Genomic DNA, 14,830 nt, shown 5'->3' with positions numbered 1-14,830 from the left:
AATTCATATCCTGGGTTGTTTGCTGCCTTGTGCCCATAGCCTCTGGGATAGGCTCTGTAACTCTGAATAGGACAAGCGGTTACAGAAAATGGATGGATGGATCTTAATAGAAAATTTAAATAGAATTTATCTATACATTTTAATGCATTGAAACATTAAACAGGACTGGGCACTTTTTGCTATGTAAGGAGTGAATAAGACCAAACCATCACCTTCTGATGATCTCCTCCATCAGATTACTGTCAGCTCACTCTGGACCCCAACACAGCAAACAGACACCTCCATCTGTCTGAGGGGAACAGAGTGTTGACATGGAAGAGAGAGATACAGTCATATCCTGATCACCAGGAGAGGTTTAACTGGCATGACCAAGTGCTGTGTACAGAGGGTCTGACTGGGCGCTGCTACTGGGAGGTTGAGTGGAGCGGGGGGGTGGTCGCTATAGCTGTCACATATAAAGGGATCAGAAGGAGAGGAGGAGGTGATGACAGCTGGCTTGGATACAATGACAAGTCCTGGTGTTTGTCCTGCTCAACCTCCAGTTACTCATTCCAGCACAATAAAGTAGAAACTGCAGTATCTGCCCCCCCTCCCCCAGGATAGGAGTGTACCTGGATCACAGGGCAGGAACTCTATCCTTCTACAGCGTCTCTGACACAGTGACCCTCCAGACCACGTTCACTGAGCCCCTCTATCCTGTATTTTATCTTTGCAGCAGTATAGCCAAATTCTGCTGATTGGGTTAACAGGCTGTTAATTGTATCCTATAAAATTAACTAAATAACTAATATTTGAAAACATGACTGCTGGCCAGCACTGGGGACATTCTGGATGGAACAGCCTTGTTTTTGTCACAGGTGTATGTTTATAGATAGTAGTTTATATTTTTAGAGAGATAAAAATCAGCATAAATTCAGCAATTGCAATGCTTTTGGCATGTGAAGTACCAGTACAAATGATTAACAATGATTACATTAATGCAGATAATCCCTTATCCCTAACTGAGGCAGATAAGTTTAATCATTTATGTATTTTATCCAGTTATAATTTGGAAAACCAAAAAAATAATAAATCATAACTTTGTAGTAGTTTACACTGTTTCCTTACTCTGACTTTCATTCTCCACGTTGCCATTATTTAAATATACTGTAGCCCTGTTGAGATGGCTCTGCATAGCGTGCTCACAAACCTTGTGTGTGTTATTGTAAATAGTTGTATGTAATTAGCATGTATTGTGTTATTGTGCTGCAGTGTCTGCTGTAGTGATAAATGTGTGTATATAGTGTGTGACTGTGCCACCATGTGTTGTTGGGGTGATCAGAGTGGCAGCACTAGTCAGCAGAGTGAGTGGTTGGTGTTTGTACTCGGCCCTTTTAAGGGCTGAGAATAAAGAGCATTCTCATTGTAATAAACACTGGTGTCAGATGTGGGAGCCAAAGGCAGCCCCACTGGTGTTACTGGGACACACACTTCTCAGAATTGTTTGGCAAACCCGCTTCAGCCTGGCAGACCTGAAGGCGGCTGTGAAGTGGTGCTTGGGGCATGATGGCGGCAATAAGACAGTGAGGAACCGCAAGCTCCACAGCAAGAGGCTAGTGTACTGGTGCTGTGAAGAGAAGGGACACCGGGTATACTTTGGGCAAGAAGCTCACAACAGGGCCACCGGGAGACCAGCTGAGAGCAGCTCAGGGAGACAAGTACCACCCCATCCCTTGAAGCACTCTGGGCCTGTGTAGTGCACCTTTAAGCCATTCCTGCCAACCTGCTGGAGAAAAAGTGGGATCTTCTGCTGCCTCCGACCGCTTACCAGCCAGACAGCGAGGTCTCACAGTACACCAGCTGCGAGAAGCCACATCGCACCCCCAGCTGCACGTGCGACTGCCTGAGGTAGCAGGCAGAGGCAGTGTAACTCAGTGCCACACCTTGGAGGCCCAGCTGGCCTGGGAGCGCCGCGGGAGTGCCAGTGCCAGTGCCAGTGGCAGTGCCAGTGCCAGTGGAACATGGAGCAGCTGTGTCAGTCCACAGAACAGGAGTAGCAGGAGCTGCACGACAAGTGCGTCAACTGGAGGGCATGTGACTGCGACCGCTAGAAGCAGCAGGATGAGTCAGCAGAAGTGGTGCAATTTGGGCACGAGGAGGCGTGTTGCAGCTTTGAGGCCCAGCTAGCTCAGGAACGCCGTGAGCTGGACAACCTGCAGGAGCAAGGCCAGCAGGACCAGGAGCAGCACGACCAGTGCCAGTGGGACCTGGATGGACTGTGTGAGGCCAAATAAACAGGCAATGGGGAAAGAAGTGGTGGTTATTTTTAGTTAATTCATATTTGCAGACACAAGTAAAGCTAATGACTATGAAGTGGTGATGAAAAAATTTTATGAGCACCACAGAAACATGATACATGAACAAGCATGTTTCCACCAAAGTATACAGAAGACGGGCGAATCAGGGGGTGTCTTAATCTGGAGCTTGTATGAATTAACAGAGCATTGTGACTTTGCCGGGCTGAAAGAAGAGCAGGTAAGAGACAGAGTAGCGACTGGAATTGCCAACCGGGAAGTTTCACTAGGGCTCCAAATGGAAAGTGACTTAACGTCAGACAAAGCGGGCAGATGGCAGGTCAGTCCAAGTCGATAAAGACATAGAATTCCAGCGTGACAATGACAGACATCCGGGCAGCGCAGCAGCAGCCCAGAGGGGACAAGCAGCACAGTGGAGGGAAAAGGCTGAATAAAAACGGCCAGTGGGAACACAGACAGGCCCAGAGACACCTTGACACAGTGTGGTAGGTCACATGCCCCACGTCTATGTCCCGCGTACAACAAGCAACGTCAGAAATGCAACAAAACAGGGCATTTCGCTGTTGCCTGTAAAAGTCAAGCAGTGAGAGCCGTAGCTCATTGATGTTAATCAATGAGGCTGAACCATTTGTCCTTGGCAGTGTAGAGGGGCCTGATTCCGAGTCCATTTGGCAGGTGAATCTCTCTGTGTGTGGGAAGACGATAACTTTAAAAATAGACACTAGGGCAGACATAACCATTATATCCCATTATACGTACCAGTCTATCACAGCACCCTCTACTGGTGAAAACGGGCAAACCAGTCCCGCCCTACAGCAACTCTATACAATTTGAAGCTATTTTACGACGTGTATTTTGAGAAACACAATAAGTTAAATAAAATGATTCCAGACCACTCTGGAAGGTTGTACCTCCGGTGGCCCGCTACTACGTAGAAGACCTGCTCATCCATGAATCATCAGACCAGGAGGAACTGGAAGAGCCCTGGGAGTCCATCTGGTGAGGAAATCAGCCTGGTTCCCATTGGAGTCACATTGGCTCTGGCTGCAGATGATGGGCTCGGAGGACAAGGTCACTATGTCTCCGAACCTTGAGTTCCGAGAGACGTTTCAGCTGCTTCAGTGCTGCACTCAGCCGCTCAGCCTTCTGTGCTACATGAAGCCGCTCAGGCTGCCGCTTCAATGCCGCACAAAACCACTCAACCTGCAGCTTCTTCACCATGTGACCTCGCTCAGCCACTTCTATGCTACACAAGACCATGCAGGCTGCTGCTTCTTTACTGCGCAAAGTTGCTCCTGCCCCATGTGTCTCAGCAAAGGAGAATATATATATATATTAGTGTCAGTCGGCATCGTCCTAATCATCCTGGTTTTCATGTCTATAAAGAAGTTTTTCTTTAAAAACAAGGCAGAGGGTCACGTGTGTCCTATATATGGAAAACTCTTCCCTAGAGAGTATATTTTTCTATACATGTTTTATGCTAAATGCCATGCATAAAAAAATAAAGATTATGTTATTGAAATATGTTTTCTTCATTTGTTTATAGAAATTGCAGGACCTTTTGTTCTTTGCAAGAGAGAGAGGGTACCAGGATTAGAAGCAGAGAGACACCTCATCATGGGACTAAGGCTCCATCTACAGACTATCTGTATAAGACCTGAATGAGCAGATATGGACCAGGCACCACCCCCACATGGACCTGAAGCTGTAATGAAACCGACATCATCAACAATGCTGTCCACCCCAATATGGAAAATGAAAGACTCTATATCTCTCAGCATAACTCCACCTACTGCTTCTAGTGATGAGAGGGTAGAAGAGCCATGTTTCTCAAAAGTACCACCAAAATATTCATATATCAATAATAATTACATATGTCAACGGAAATATGGCCTATGTTTTAATATACATTACAAATGTATGGATCATGGTGTTACATCACTATGGTACCGCACCCACATCAACCCCATGACCTCAAAGCTCCACACACCTGTCAAAATCAAATACTCTGAGAAAAACAGAATATTCTCTCTCTCTCTCTGTCTCCCTCGCAAATACACACATAATAACCAAATACTCACCACCCACAACGCAGATATCAAAGTGTCACAAAGCAAAAGCAAAGCAGATCAATGTTTTGAAGAAAATTAACAAAACATCCTCTGCAAATGAATGTGTATTAAGTACAGAAGCACTTTCTGTATGTATGGCTTGTGCTTATGCTCATTCATTAGCCAATCACATCACTTTACCATGGCTGAGGGCGGAGTCCGGCTTGGTTTGGTCTGGCTGCCTCATACACAGGAAGCTTCGTTTTTGTTAATCTTATCGGGAAAGGTATCAGTTGTGTGTGTGTGTGTGTGTGTGTGTTTGTGGTCCAGGTATACATTACATTGTGGGGAACAAATGTCCCCACAGTGTGATAAAAACCTATTATCTTGAAGTTGTGGGGACCATTTTTGGTCCCCACAAGGGGAAATTCAATTGAATAAAAATCTGTACCAGATTTATTTTATTAATAAACTCCAAATCCAGTCTGCTCTTCTCAGTCTGGCCTCAGTCCAAAACCACACCTACTGCAGCCTGAGAAGCAGGAAGCTCCTCCCACTCTCACAAAAAAACTGAACAAAACGGAAATTAATCTGCTCAGTGTTTTTGGGAAAAGGTACTGATGGTGTAGATTGTACACAGAAGTATAAATCAGCCTTTAGTCTGGACGGCCAGTAGGCAGAGCAGGCTGAGGCATTTAAATACCTGGGCACAGTTATGGAGCCTCCATGTCATTCCCCCAACATGCTGACCTTGTGTTTAAAATGGCCCAACAGCTCCTGCACCTTCCACAGAGGCTCATGAGTTTTAATGTTAGTAAGAGAGATTTAACTCTGCTCACTTATTGGATCTGTTCTCACCTTAATATCATATGTTGGTAAATCTCTCTTACAGTCAAACCTACGTCAGTCTTGCTCTGGTTGTTAATCAGGCCAGATAACAGGGTCAGCTCAGCCTTCACTGCTGGAGTCGTTCTCTCGGTCAGTCTCTAGTAAAGCCTGCCTTTGATTGGCAGAACTGTGTCAGACAGAGACATGACAAGCCATCGTATTATTCAATGAACTGGAATAAATGGCAGCACAGCGCCCTCTGCAGTCTGCCACAGAGCAAGTCAGGATGAACAGCCGTCCAGGCTTCTCTCCCCGTGAACTTTAGACACGTAGATGTGTGCAGGTCTGGGCTGGGAGCTTCCAGTGTGCAGGGTTAGCAAACGATTTCTGAATGTTCACTAAAGAAATATCAATCATCCTTGTGAACCTCGTTTAGTTTAGACTGATTTATCTATGACTTTGTGTTTCTGTCACTTTCACCCCTATCAGACATGCACTGCCACCCAAATTTTTCTTGACATTCCCCAGAGGGGCTGTACATGTGAACGCAAATGTCCGAATCAGTCGTACTGGACGTTAAAAGGAGTTTACCCTGCTAGCTCCTTAGTATAAAGTCGGGGTAATTTCTGATTGACCCCTGTGTGTGAATGGAGCAGGAAATTGTCCAGTGTAGGATCACACACACGGATATGACAGGGCTGAGATTCCAGGTCGCCTGAGGCAAGGCCTAGCCTGGTATGAGAGGTACTCGTTGGCCAAGGCACAAAAGGGGGGTTAGTGATCACCCCCCCCCACACACACACACACAGATGACAAGGGAGACCAGCATTCCAGCTTTTATGGCCCAAAGATTTAGGGACCTACAGACGGCAGAATGGACCTCAAGGATAGGGGTCCCTCAACTTGGCACACAGCCCCCCCCCCCCCGCCTTTCCATCCTGCCTTACAAACCACAGACTCACCCAACACCCTGAAGAAAGTTCCCTTTTAAGTTTGGCCTGTATATACCCTGTATATGTGTTTACTTATTACTGCTAGTCTCAGTATCCATATAGGTTGTTTGTTTGTGTCCTTAGACAATCTTAGTGTTTTGTCTGCCACCCTTATAACCGTGTTTCACAGAGTATCACCTATTTTCACGCGCGGGGCCCCCCAGCCTGCCGCTGCCTGAGGAGCTGGGGGTCGTCGCCCCGCCCTGTAACCTGCTGCCCAGGATGGCAATCCTCTCCTGCATCCTCGTTTCGCCACCTTGCGATGCTCAGGGAGAATCATCAGCTTCCCCTGTTTTCCCTCCTTTTTCTGAGCCAGGGGAGTTTGTTGTTTGATATCTCCTAAATGGCGGCGTCCTCACTCTGCTCAAAGTGCTCCATGCGGATTGGACTCTTATTCAAACACGACTGTGGCCATTTTGAACACACTTCCACCAAACGAGATTCATACTAAACTACTGTGTTTTATTACTCCAAGCAAAGTTAATGAATGAATCAACTATGCGAATTAAATTGACTTTGAAATAAATTAAAACATTCCAAAAACAGTCACGCAAAGCGAAATGAAGTGGCCTAAAAATTGCCTGACCACACTCACCCCTTCTGACATTTACCCCCCCAAAGTGAAATCTGCCCCCACTCTCAGACTAGACACAGCCCCTCCCTAAACTTAAAGACCAGAATAAATATATTCACAATTCAGTATTAATATCAAAATTAATCAAGCCTATATTATCAAATACTTTGAAATAAATTATTGAAAGCCATTTAAATGTTTACTTATTATTTCTTTGAGGATGACAAGAAATATCTTTGCAGGGTAAGTGAAAAGTTTGGAAACAAAACAAATTATTATTTAGATGCTCAGTGTATCAGTGATGTAACTGATATCATTTTGCAAGAGGCCAATAGCTCATCACCAGAGGAAGAAGAGGGACGTCAGAGCCATTGCGTTCAGGGGTATATCTGTATTGCTGCAATGCCACTGTGAGTGTTTTGTGGGATACATTGCATCTGATAATCTTATTCCTAAATTATTAACTGAGGTACCGCAGCGTCTCGCGTGCTGCGACCGACGGGAAACCCGCAGTTACCTCAGGACGGCATTAGGGGGCAGACGTGAGGTTCAGCCGTCTGAAGTTAAACCGTATATTTAATGACAAATTAAAATGTGTTACGCTTTGTTTTTAATTACTTGTGTAATTATTTACTTACGTAGTAAGGACTTAGTTCGGCTTTTAATGAGTCTTCTCCCGAGTTTTAACGTGGTGAGAGAGAGACGCGGTTTGCTAATTAGCTTGTCGGTTGTCAGGTGTATCAGCTCACAGGTTTAGTTATTTTTTATTGATGCTTGTTGTATTTTGCTAATTTAATCTAATGTATGTTACTGATGTGATTTATGACTTTTGTTTTTAATTTTCGCTGTTATGTCTCCCGTCTCCTTTTACATGGTTATTATATATGCTGATTTAATCTAATGCTGTTAGTTACGTTCAATTACAGTAAAGTGTATTTATTTAATTGTATTATATTATTTATGTTACCCAGTTACCTCACGCTTTGAGTGGAGCTGAACCAGGACATTAATAGGATACAATATGAAGCCTTTATTGTCAGTGTACAGGTAGCAAATACAATATATAGACAGAAATATATAAAATGTAAATATACAGGGGAGTGGAAAAGCCCCCCCACTCAACATGATTACATTTCATTACATTTTAATCAGACAGAAAAACAGTCATTTTGCCTGTTTGTTCAGTTTGCCGAACCCAGTCACTTATTTTGTCTAACATACGTCACACTTCAGACAGAGTAAAAAGGGTTATACTGGTTAAAAAGCAGAGATTTTACCTTTTTGCCATGGAGAAGCAGCGACATGTGACACTCTGATAAGGTAAAAATGATTCCTCCAGCACACAGTGAGCTATCCCAGCATGCACAGGGACACGGAGGAGTTTATATAAACCCAAAACCCTGGACAGAGGGGTTCAGTGAATGAGGAGGTGAAGCTGTACAGGAGGGTCAGTCCACCAGAGGAGACTCTGTAGAAGGACAGAGTACCAGCCGCCCAGTCCAGATACACTCCTACTCTGCGGGAGCCTGAGGGCTTTATGGGTATGACAGTCTGTTTATTATTGTGCCGGACAGAGTAACTGTCAGGAGAGCAGCTCAGACTCCATGACTTGTCATTGTCTCCAAGCCCACAGTCATCACTGTCTCCTTTCCTCCTGATTCCTTTATAAGTCACTCCTATTTCAGCTCCACCTCCACTCCACTCAGCCTCCCAGTAACAGCGACCAGTCAGACTCTCTCTGCACAGAACTTGGTCCCAGTAGTCAAATCTCTCTGGATGATCAGGATATGGTTGCTCTGCCCCCCATGTCACCTTCCTGTTCCCCTCTGACAGAGACAGGTCTCTGTTTGCTGTGTTGGGGTCCAGCGTCAGCTGGCAGGAGTCTGTAGGCAAGAGGAAGAGCGATTAATCCCATCACGAAGCCCAGCATCTCCATCATCATCACTGTCACACCTCACACACTCACTAACACAGAACTCGCTCCAATACACACATTTTATTCCCAATATACTCATGTAGCCGCCCGAGTCTGCGGCGCTCCGGCTGCCCCCTGCGCTGTGAGACACGCCGCGCTGAGAGACTCGCTGGGGACCGAACTGCACTTTAGCCTGCGCTCTATTATTCTGTACGATACATAAAATATAAAAACGAAGCAGGAATTCAAGTATGTGAAATAGCTCAGGAAATGTCGGACGCCCGCGCGACGCCGGCGGGAAGACGGGGCGAAATGCTGCGCGTGCTAAATTAATAGCCTTAATTACAGGTAAATAAAATTACAAACAGCATTAATCAAACGTGTTAAACCTGAAATTGTACCACAAAGAGTACCACTAGAAGTTAATTTGTCTTTACTTCAAAATAAGAACTTCCTTCAAACCACTTCAGACACATACCCCCCTCCAGCAGCCTGCAGCGCCGACTAGTGATGTGTCGGTCGCGGACGCGCCGTTCAAAAGATCCAGATCGTGACCAAGAGACATTTTTATAAAACAAAACATCTCCGCGGATCAGCGATCCATGCTGCTCTTACTATGACTGAAGTTTGTGTTAATGGCGTGTGAGCCGCGCGACCAATCACGTGATGAGTCAGACAAGGGGGCGGGTGCGCGTGCTGACGGAATACAGGTACAGAGCAGGAGGGAGGGAGAGGAGGAGAGAAAGAGGGAGTGTGGTGTGCGAATAGTAGACAAGATGAGTGATAGTTGGAAACGAAGCGGCATTTTGATGCATCTTAATAGCTATGATAACTCAAAGGCACAATGCACAGTTTGCAAGATGAAGCTGTCATTTCGATCAGGATCCACAAACAACCTTCACAGATACTTAAGAACTGCGCGCCCAACAGTGCAGATGAAAGGAAAAAGACAGGCTAGCGTGCCTGCTACTGGCAGAAGCCGGATCAGCCCGTCTAAGCTGAGGCACTTAGCCTTTCTGCCCCAAAGAAAATGTTAAAATGTTAGACTGTTAGAAAGGTGATAGATAGTTGTTAAAGTGGATAGATACTAAAACTGTTGGATGCTGGTGTTTTGCACATTGTAATTTCTTTATAATTTCTTTATTGTTAATCGTTATTTATGTTATTTGACTGTTAATGGTATCAAAGACAAAAACAGATTTTCCGCTATATAATGTTCAATACACGTGTAGTAGTGTTTGAGGTTTTTACATTTCATCTTTTTATACCAAACATGATGTAAAATTATGGTATTGAGAAAATCATAAGGTTTAGTACACATATCAATCATGCGTCATAACAGCGCTGAATCTGGCTGAGGCAGAAGTAATAAAATGAAGAGCCGTTTGGGAGCCGGAAGAGCCGGCTCTTCTTGGTGAGCTGAGCCAAATGATCCGACTCACTAAAAAGAGCCGAAATTCCCATCACTAGCGCAGACTGAGGAGACATTCGGTGTCACAGCCAGTTTTGGGAGATTACGGGTGCTGTCTTAGGACAATAGTAACAAATCTCAAAACAGTACTAATACAGAAGTTCCCAGACTCCCATTGTTATTTAAGAAAATAGTCATCTTTAAACCCAAAAAAGAAAAGAAGAAAAAAAAAAAACAAACACACATCACAATAACTGTGTGAATGCTTTCATAAAGTAGTATTAACGGTATTAAGAATAAAAACATGCAAACAAACTTACATTTCTGGATCCCTGGTCTGGTCCTGCACTCTCCACTGTAGTCCACACTATATCAGAAGCAGAATGACATAGTACTGCTGTATCCATTTATTTAATTGTTGTACTTTCTCCACATACATGAGTCTATAGCAGGAGCAGACACACATTCTACACTCACTTCAGTTTCTCCAGTTTACAGCTGGGATCCTCCAGTAGAGCAGAGAGCAGCTTCACTCCGGAGTCTCCTGGGTGATTGTAGCTCAGGTCCAGCTCTCTCAGGTGTGAGGGGTTTGACCTCAGAGCTGAAGCCAGGGAAGAACAGCCTTCTTCTGTGACTCTACAGAATGACAGCCTGCAGAGAGACAGACAATATCTCTCCAATAAATAAAATCACCTCACCACTATGAGTATTACTTTTAAGGTAAATGTGACGACTTCAATAAATATTTCAGTAATTACACATTACACTGTGGAATACCCAGTAATATTGACCTCAGTATCTCCAGTGTACAGTGTGAATCCCCCAGTCCAGCAGAGAGCAGCTTCACCCCTGAATCCTGCAGGTCATTGTCACTCAAGTCCAGCTCTCTCAGCTGAGAGGAGTTTGATCTGAGAGCTGAAGCCAACACTTCACAGCAAGTCTCTGTGAGTCTACAGCTGTCCAGTCTGATAAAGGAAATGTGTTAAGATATAAATACATACACCATACACAGGTATATCAAATGAAATATCAAAATAAACATTTGTAAGTACAATAAGACATGCAGCATATAGCTGAAATATCAGTTATTTTGTTGTTTCCTTGTCCTAGTCAGAAACACAAATAGTTTTTACTTGACACTCCCCAGCCGAGACGAACCTGCTTTTTAATGACCTTACAGGGTGAGTTACCCTGAGACTCTGTAATATATGCATAAGTATTTTTATAAAGCTCTGAGCAGCACTGGGGCTCAGTAATTAGCACTACAGCCGACCCAGGGGATCTAGGGTTTTGGGTTCAGTTCCTGCCTGGGATGTGTGTAAGTGTTTATGTTTGCTGCTTATAATTATATATTTAGATTTATACTTATGTCACCTGCACTTTAAATACAAAGCTCTATCATCATATACACATGTACAGTTTTTAACCTTAAGTTTATTTCCTATATTAGTACTTCTGTAATTCTTTTATGTATACATTTTTTAGTTATTGTAGCTTTTCAGTTTATTGTAAGATTTTTAACTGTTGACTTATTCTTAATTCTATTTTTATTTTGATTTGCACAGTCTATAGTGCTGTCGCCTCTCTGATATTGCTCTCTCTGACACACACATACAGGTCAGAGCGCAGGTTTGGCCAGCATCCAGCCCCCTGAAGATGGGGGGTAAGGGCCTTGCTCAAGGCCCAAAACCAGCATCAATCTGCCAGCCAGGTTCAGTGGTACCTCGGTTCTCGAACTCACTAGAACGCGAATTTTTTGAAAGTCGAACAAACCAGTTTGACCTAGAACTCTATCTGAATATCAGAAGTCGAACCGTGAACGCTGACCTAATATAAATTGTACGCGTCAGGAAATGAGTCATACTACAATGCAATTCTTACTTGAATGCCTTCTTCACAGACTGGACGATTAACCAAATAAAGCAGCGCAACATTACAGTAACTAGCAATAAATAGACAACTAACTTACGTGTACTATTAGAGCATTTATGTCAATTATTTACACTTTATTTTACCAGGTAAATTAATTGAAAACCAGTTCTCACTGCTTTACGTGATATTTGGGAGAAATAGCAGATTACGCATTGGAACTGCCTGGGATACAAACGTCATGCGTGTCACTAAACTTTTCAGCCAATAAGGGCAAAGGTGTGTCGTCAAGGAGGCGGTTCCAGTTTGTGCAGCCGGGTGAGAGTTCGCAATGCATCTAACCATAATGCATTGCGTCAGGATCAGAAAGAATGCGTTGCTTTAAGCCAGCACTGTAAGCAAGTCGAACGCACCCAATGACCGGACTGGGGAAACAAATTGAAACGCGGACTTACAGAGGACTAATAACAACAACCAGAAACAGCTGATCACATGGGGATCCCACACGAGGTTAACGAGTGGGCGTGGCACACGGAAGGAGCGGACGATCAGGGCAGGACAGGGGTAATGTTGGGATAAGATCTTTACGTTTTGGAAGCCATTAAGAAAAAAATGCTCTTCTTGTTTTATCCTGTTCATTTTGTGTTTAAATGCTAAAAAAAAACATATTTAGGTGTAATTTTGGGGGGCCGGGAACCAATTAACTGGTTTTCCATTATTTCTTATGGGAAAAATTTGATCAGAACTCGAACTTTTTAGGATTCGATCCGGAGCCCGGAACGGATTAAGTTCGAGAACCGAGGTACCACTGTATTTAAACCGGTGACCTTCTGACCACAGGCACAGAGTCTAAACCCACTGAACCACACACCACACCAAGAATGTTAAAAAAAAATAATAATAAATACATATCCTGTAGTATCTACAATCCAAAAATCAAAAGAATTTCTGGGTGTCCATATAAATACACTGTTCTGATAAGATATAAAAGCTGTATCATGAATAACATCTGTTCTTCTTTAGCAACAGACGTATGTAAGATCACTTACAGAGCTGTCCTAGATTTCTTGATCACAGGCAGTAGCCTCTGAAGACCTTCATCTGATCTGATGTATTTCTTCAGATCAAACACATCCAGCTCTTTATCTGACATCAGTAACACAAAGGCCAGAGCTGACCACTGTGCAGGTGAGAGGTCTGCTGCTGAAAGGCTTCCTGAACTTAGGTATCTTTGTACTTCCTCTATTAGAGAATTGTCACCCAGTTCATTCAGACAGTGGAACAGATTGATAGTCCTTTCTGCAGATAAATTCTCATGTATTTTCTCCTTGATGTACTGGGCTGTTTGCTTAATGTTACTTGAGCTGGGTCTTGTCTTTCCCAGTAGTTTTTGTAACAGAGTTTTACTGGAGTCTGTTGAGAGGCCAAGGAGGAAGCGGAGGTAGAGGTCCAAGTGTCCATTCTTGCTCTTTAATGCCTGATCCACTGCAGTCTTCAGCAGGTCAGCTGATGAGTTTGACAGAAACACATATAAAGCAGCGAGATACTCCTGCATGCTCAGATGCACAAAGCAGTACACCTTCTCCTGATACAATCCATATTCCTCCTTAAAGACTTCTGTGCACACTCCAGAGTAAACTGAAGCTTCAGTGACATCAATGTTATTCTCTATCAGATCTTGCTTATAAAATATGAGATTGCCTTTTTCAAGGTTGTCAAAAGCCAGTTTACCAAGTTTCAAAAGGAATTCCTTGCTGTATTCCTTAAGCTTGGCTTCATAGTTTTTCATATACTTGTCATTTTTTAAACTCGCCTGAAAGATCAGGAAGTGTGTGTACATTTCAGTCAGAGTCCTTGGAATTTCTCCCTTGTCAGTCTCACTAAAAAGCCTTTCAAGGACAGTGGCTGAAATCCAGCAGAACACAGGTATGTGGCACATGATGAAGAGGCTCCTTGATGATTTCACATGTGTGATAATCCTGCTGGCCAGACCCTGATCACTAAATCTCTTCCTGAAATACTCCTCCTTCTGGGCATCATTGAACCCTCGTATCTCTGTCACCTGGTGGACACACTCAGGAGGTATCTGATTGGCTGCTGCTGGTCGGGAGGTTATCCAGAGGAGAGCAGATGGAAGCAGATTCCCCTTAATGAGGTTAGTCAACAGCACATCCAGTGATGTTTTCTTTGTTACATCAAACCAGCTCTCATTGTTCTGAAAATCTAGAGGAAGGCGACATTCATCCAGACCGTCAAAGATCAACAAAACTTTGTACCTACACAGCTCAGTGGATTCAAGTGATTTCAGTTCTGGGACAAAGTGGTGAAGCAGATCAATCAGACTGTATTCATCCTTAATCAAATTCAGGTCCCGGAAAGGAAGAACAAATATGAAGTGAATGTCCTGGTTTGCTTTTCCTTCTGCCCAGTCAAGAATAACTTTCTGCACAGAGATTGTTTTCCCGATACCTGCGACCCCTTTAGTGAGTACAGTTCTGATAGGTGTCACATGCCCATATAAGGGTTTAAATATATCATTGCACTTGACTGTAGTATCTTCTGTTTCCCTTTTCTTGGATGCTGTTTCAATCTGTCTCACTTCATGTTCATCATTGACTCCTCCAGCTCCCCCTTCAGTTATGTAGAGTTCTGTGTAAATATCTTTGAGAAGTGTTGGCTGTCCTTCCTTAGCTTTCCATTGAAATACACACTCAAATTTCTTCTTCAGATTACATTTGATTCTGTGTTGACACTGTGACAGAAGATGCCCTGAAATGAAATGAGAGCTTTTCAAAAAAAAAATTTTTTTTATTTAAGCCAAATAAAATCAAATTAAATAAATGATAAACTGAAATGTAATACATTTTTACATAAACACTTTTTCTGTGACAAGTCA

The 14,830-nt window shown here is 43.5% G+C and overlaps 1 protein-coding gene across 1 annotated transcript in view; it reads right to left on the bottom strand.

Moving 5' to 3' along the window:
- LOC140588989 (protein NLRC3-like) overlaps positions 1-14,830 on the bottom strand; it is an 83,701-nt gene that overhangs the window by 46,653 nt on the left and 22,218 nt on the right. Inside the window, exons 3-4 of the mRNA XM_072711653.1 lie at positions 12,984-14,590; positions 10,857-11,030 (exon numbers count right to left, since the gene is read on the bottom strand). Coding sequence (XP_072567754.1) covers positions 10,857-11,030; positions 12,984-14,590 — 1,781 coding nt within the window. The remainder of the gene's footprint in view (positions 1-10,856; positions 11,031-12,983; positions 14,591-14,830) is intronic.

Source organism: Paramormyrops kingsleyae, chromosome 4 (genome assembly GCF_048594095.1).
Source record: "Paramormyrops kingsleyae isolate MSU_618 chromosome 4, PKINGS_0.4, whole genome shotgun sequence".
NCBI classification, from domain to species: Eukaryota; Metazoa; Chordata; class Actinopteri; order Osteoglossiformes; family Mormyridae; genus Paramormyrops; species Paramormyrops kingsleyae.
This window is presented reverse-complemented; position numbering and strand designations above follow the sequence as displayed.